Consider the following 2,939-nt stretch of genomic DNA (forward strand, 5'->3'; position numbering starts at 1 on the left):
ATTAGCTGCATGCGTTTTTGCTGTTGCAGGGACGGGAGGAGCGGCAGCAGCTGTAACAAGTGCTGCACAGCCTCAGCAGCAGCACTTATCTCAACGAGAGGGGGATCCTGAACTGCTGCAAAGCAGCAGCAGCAGCAGCTGCTGCTGCTGCTGCTGCTGCGCCCTGCTGCTATGGCTTCGTTTAGCTCTGTGCTTTTGCCTTTGCACCCACAAGTTTCTTCTGTAAGTATTCTGTGTCCTCGTTCAAGTTTTAGCGTCTAGGGTTTAGGGTTTAGGGTTTAGTGTTTACGGTTTATGCGTACAGGGCGAGGAGCCTCGGCAGCCTCCTCACCTGCATTTACCTCCTGTCTCCCTGACCCCACAAACTGCACGGCGTCTGCTGCAGCAGCACAAAGAGTGGAGCCTTGCTGCTGTATTTACTGGCGGCGGCTTCTCTGTTGCAGCGACCTTTACGGAGCCAGCGGACTTTTTGTAACCCCAAACCCTAAACCCTAAACCCTAAACCCTAAGCGCTGGGCTGGAGGGGGGGGGCTCCCTGTGATTCTACAGCTGTATCTGCTGAGCCTTCATTCATAGAGGGTTTTCCTCTATGAATCGTTAGGACAAACTCTAAACCCTAAACCCTAAACCCTAAACCCTTGTTTGCCTTTGTTCAGGGCGTTGGCTCGCGCTTATGACTCGCGGGAGAAGACCATAGCAAACGGCATTTCTTTCTTGGGTCACACATACCCAGTAACAAGGTAAGGCGTACGGTTTAGGGTTTAGGGTTTAGGGTTTAGGGTTTAGGGTTTAGGTCGTACCGTTGAGGGTTTAGGGTTTAGGGTTGGTCTGACCCCTCAGGTTTGCGCCTCCCCTTATCATTTGCCGTCGCGGCACTGGGGAAGACACGGAGGGCCTCGCAGTCTTAAAGGTTAGAAAACCCTAAACCCTAAACCCTAAACCCTACTGCGGCGGAGAGCCCGACAAGGCAGTGCTGCTTGTCTCGGCTTCGCGTGTGCTGCACCAGACCGCAGCTGCAGCGGCCTTGGGCTTGCGAGGGCGCCGCACGAAGGGGAATTAGGGTTTAGGGTTTAGGGTTTGCTGTTTCCTTAGGGTTCATCGCGCATGGGCGAGGACCTGCTGCTCGTTGCGGTGTACAGACCGCCGGCGGTTTCCGCTTCGGCAGTGGCGCAGATGCGCCGCTTCTTTGTCTCTCACTGTGAGCAGCTAGCTAGCTAGCTGGCTAGCTGGCTAGCTACCATCAGGCGCACACTGCTGTACCCCGTAGCGCTAGCAGTTGTAAAGCTAGCGCTGGGCAGCCTGGCTTGTCTTTGTGCTTCTCTCTAGGGCAGCGACTGCAGACAGCTATCTATCTTTGTGTTTATCTATCAGCCTAGCTTGCTAGCTAGCTAGCTAGCCATGTGCTGCTCTAAGCGTTTGTTTGTGTGCCTCTGCAGTGGGGACACTGCCGGCGTCAAGCCCCTCTAAAGCTGTTCAACAGCTACTCGCGAGACAACGGAGAATGTAAGCAGCAGCAGCAGCTAGAGCAGCAGCAGCAGCTGCTGCTGCCGGAGCAAGCGCACGAAGCAACAAACGCATGCAACCGATGTAGAAGGCCATACACTTTTTTCGTTTTGGCGTCGGCTATCTCGCCCCAGGGGCAGCTAGCTGCATAATATGACTATCCAGGGCCCCTTGGCTAGCTAACTTGTGGGTATACAGGACCTCGGCTGGCTAGCTAGCTACAGCTATGTGGCTATGTAGGGACTCTTGGCTAGCTAGCTAGCGTGTGGGTATATAGGGCCTCTTTGGCTAGCTAGCTAGCTTGCTAAGTACTGCTGCGGCAGCTTTACTGTATGGGGAAGGCCTAGCGAATATCTCTGCTGGCAAACCCTAAACCCTAAACCCTTTACGACCTTCTACGAGTGCTGCTGCTGCTGACCCTAAATGCACAATAATAAAGTGCTGCAACGCTGCTGCAGCAGCATTTAATGAAGCAACTGGGAGCAACAAACCCTCAGACAGGCCGAGTTCTTAGTTTTGCTTCGCCGTGTTGCTGCTGCACGTACACCACGTGCTGCTTGATTTGTTTCTTGGTGCATGCAAGCCCCAATTACTTCGTGTCTATGCTGCGCCCAAACCCCAAGACACCTCAGCGCAGCAGCGCTTCTGCTGCTGCTGGAGGTGCAGCAGCAGCAGACTGCTGCTGCTGGAGGTGCAGCAGCAGCAGACTGCTGCTCTGGGCGTTGGGGGTATTTAAACGGGTATTAATAACATAGGGGTTTGCTGCGGTGTAAAAAGAGCAGCAGGCGACGCAGAGAAGCTGCTGCTGCTGCTGCGACGAGTGGTTTGAGGGTTGTAGCTGTTGCAGCAGGGATGCTGCAGCATCTGCTGCTGCAGCCGCTGCTGCTGCTGCAGCAGCTCACAGCCTGCGCCCTCTTCTTCCTGACTTTCTGCGGGTGCTGTCGGTGGGGATTGGGGTGACATCTTCAATGCGGCCGATGCGCAAGCCCGAACGAGCCAAAGCCCTGCAGCAGCAGCAGCAGCAATAGAAGCAGTAGCAGCAGGAGGGACGAGAAGCAATGGACGCAATAGACGCAGCAGGGATGGCAGCAGCAGAAAAGATAGCAGCAGCAGCAACAGCACGACACCGACAACATCAGCAACAGCAACCACACTGACAACAGCAGCAGCAACCACAAGACCGACAACAGCAGCAGCAACAACAACAAGAACAGCAGCAGCAGCAGCAGATGTGTTTACCTGAGTGCGGACTGAGCGCCGGGTCCTGGCGTCTTGCTCTTGGTTCCTCCTGTTGCTCTCACTCTGACGTGAACAGCAGTAATACCCAACTCCTTGCAGCGTGCTGCTACATCAGCAGCAGCCATCATTGCAGCATAAGGAGAAGACTCGTCTCTGTCAGCCTTTACCTTCATGCCCCCTGTCACCCTTACTAGGGT

At 54.8% G+C, this 2,939-nt stretch overlaps 2 protein-coding genes across 2 annotated transcripts; one reads left to right on the forward strand and one right to left on the reverse strand.

Moving 5' to 3' along the window:
• Positions 1-171: 171 nt before the first annotated feature.
• EAH_00038550 (hypothetical protein, conserved) lies at positions 172-1,507 on the forward strand (the record flags this gene model as incomplete). The annotated part of the gene is made up of 6 exons (XM_013395452.1): positions 172-222; positions 305-471; positions 657-740; positions 841-910; positions 1,093-1,198; positions 1,437-1,507. 6 exons carry the CDS (start codon positions 172-174, stop codon positions 1,505-1,507), a joined length of 549 nt encoding a protein of 182 aa, XP_013250906.1.
• An 894-nt stretch (positions 1,508-2,401) lies between these two features.
• EAH_00038560 (Ribosomal protein S14, related) lies at positions 2,402-2,915 on the reverse strand (the record flags this gene model as incomplete). The annotated part of the gene is made up of 2 exons (XM_013395453.1): positions 2,402-2,507; positions 2,743-2,915. The coding sequence occupies 2 exons, from the start codon at positions 2,913-2,915 to the stop codon at positions 2,402-2,404; spliced, it is 279 nt and encodes a 92-aa protein (XP_013250907.1).
• Between the last annotated feature and the right edge of the window lie 24 nt (positions 2,916-2,939).

Source organism: Eimeria acervulina, genomic scaffold (genome assembly GCF_000499425.1).
Source record: "Eimeria acervulina Houghton genomic scaffold, Eah_scaff438, whole genome shotgun sequence".
Lineage (NCBI taxonomy): Eukaryota > Apicomplexa > Conoidasida > Eucoccidiorida > Eimeriidae > Eimeria > Eimeria acervulina.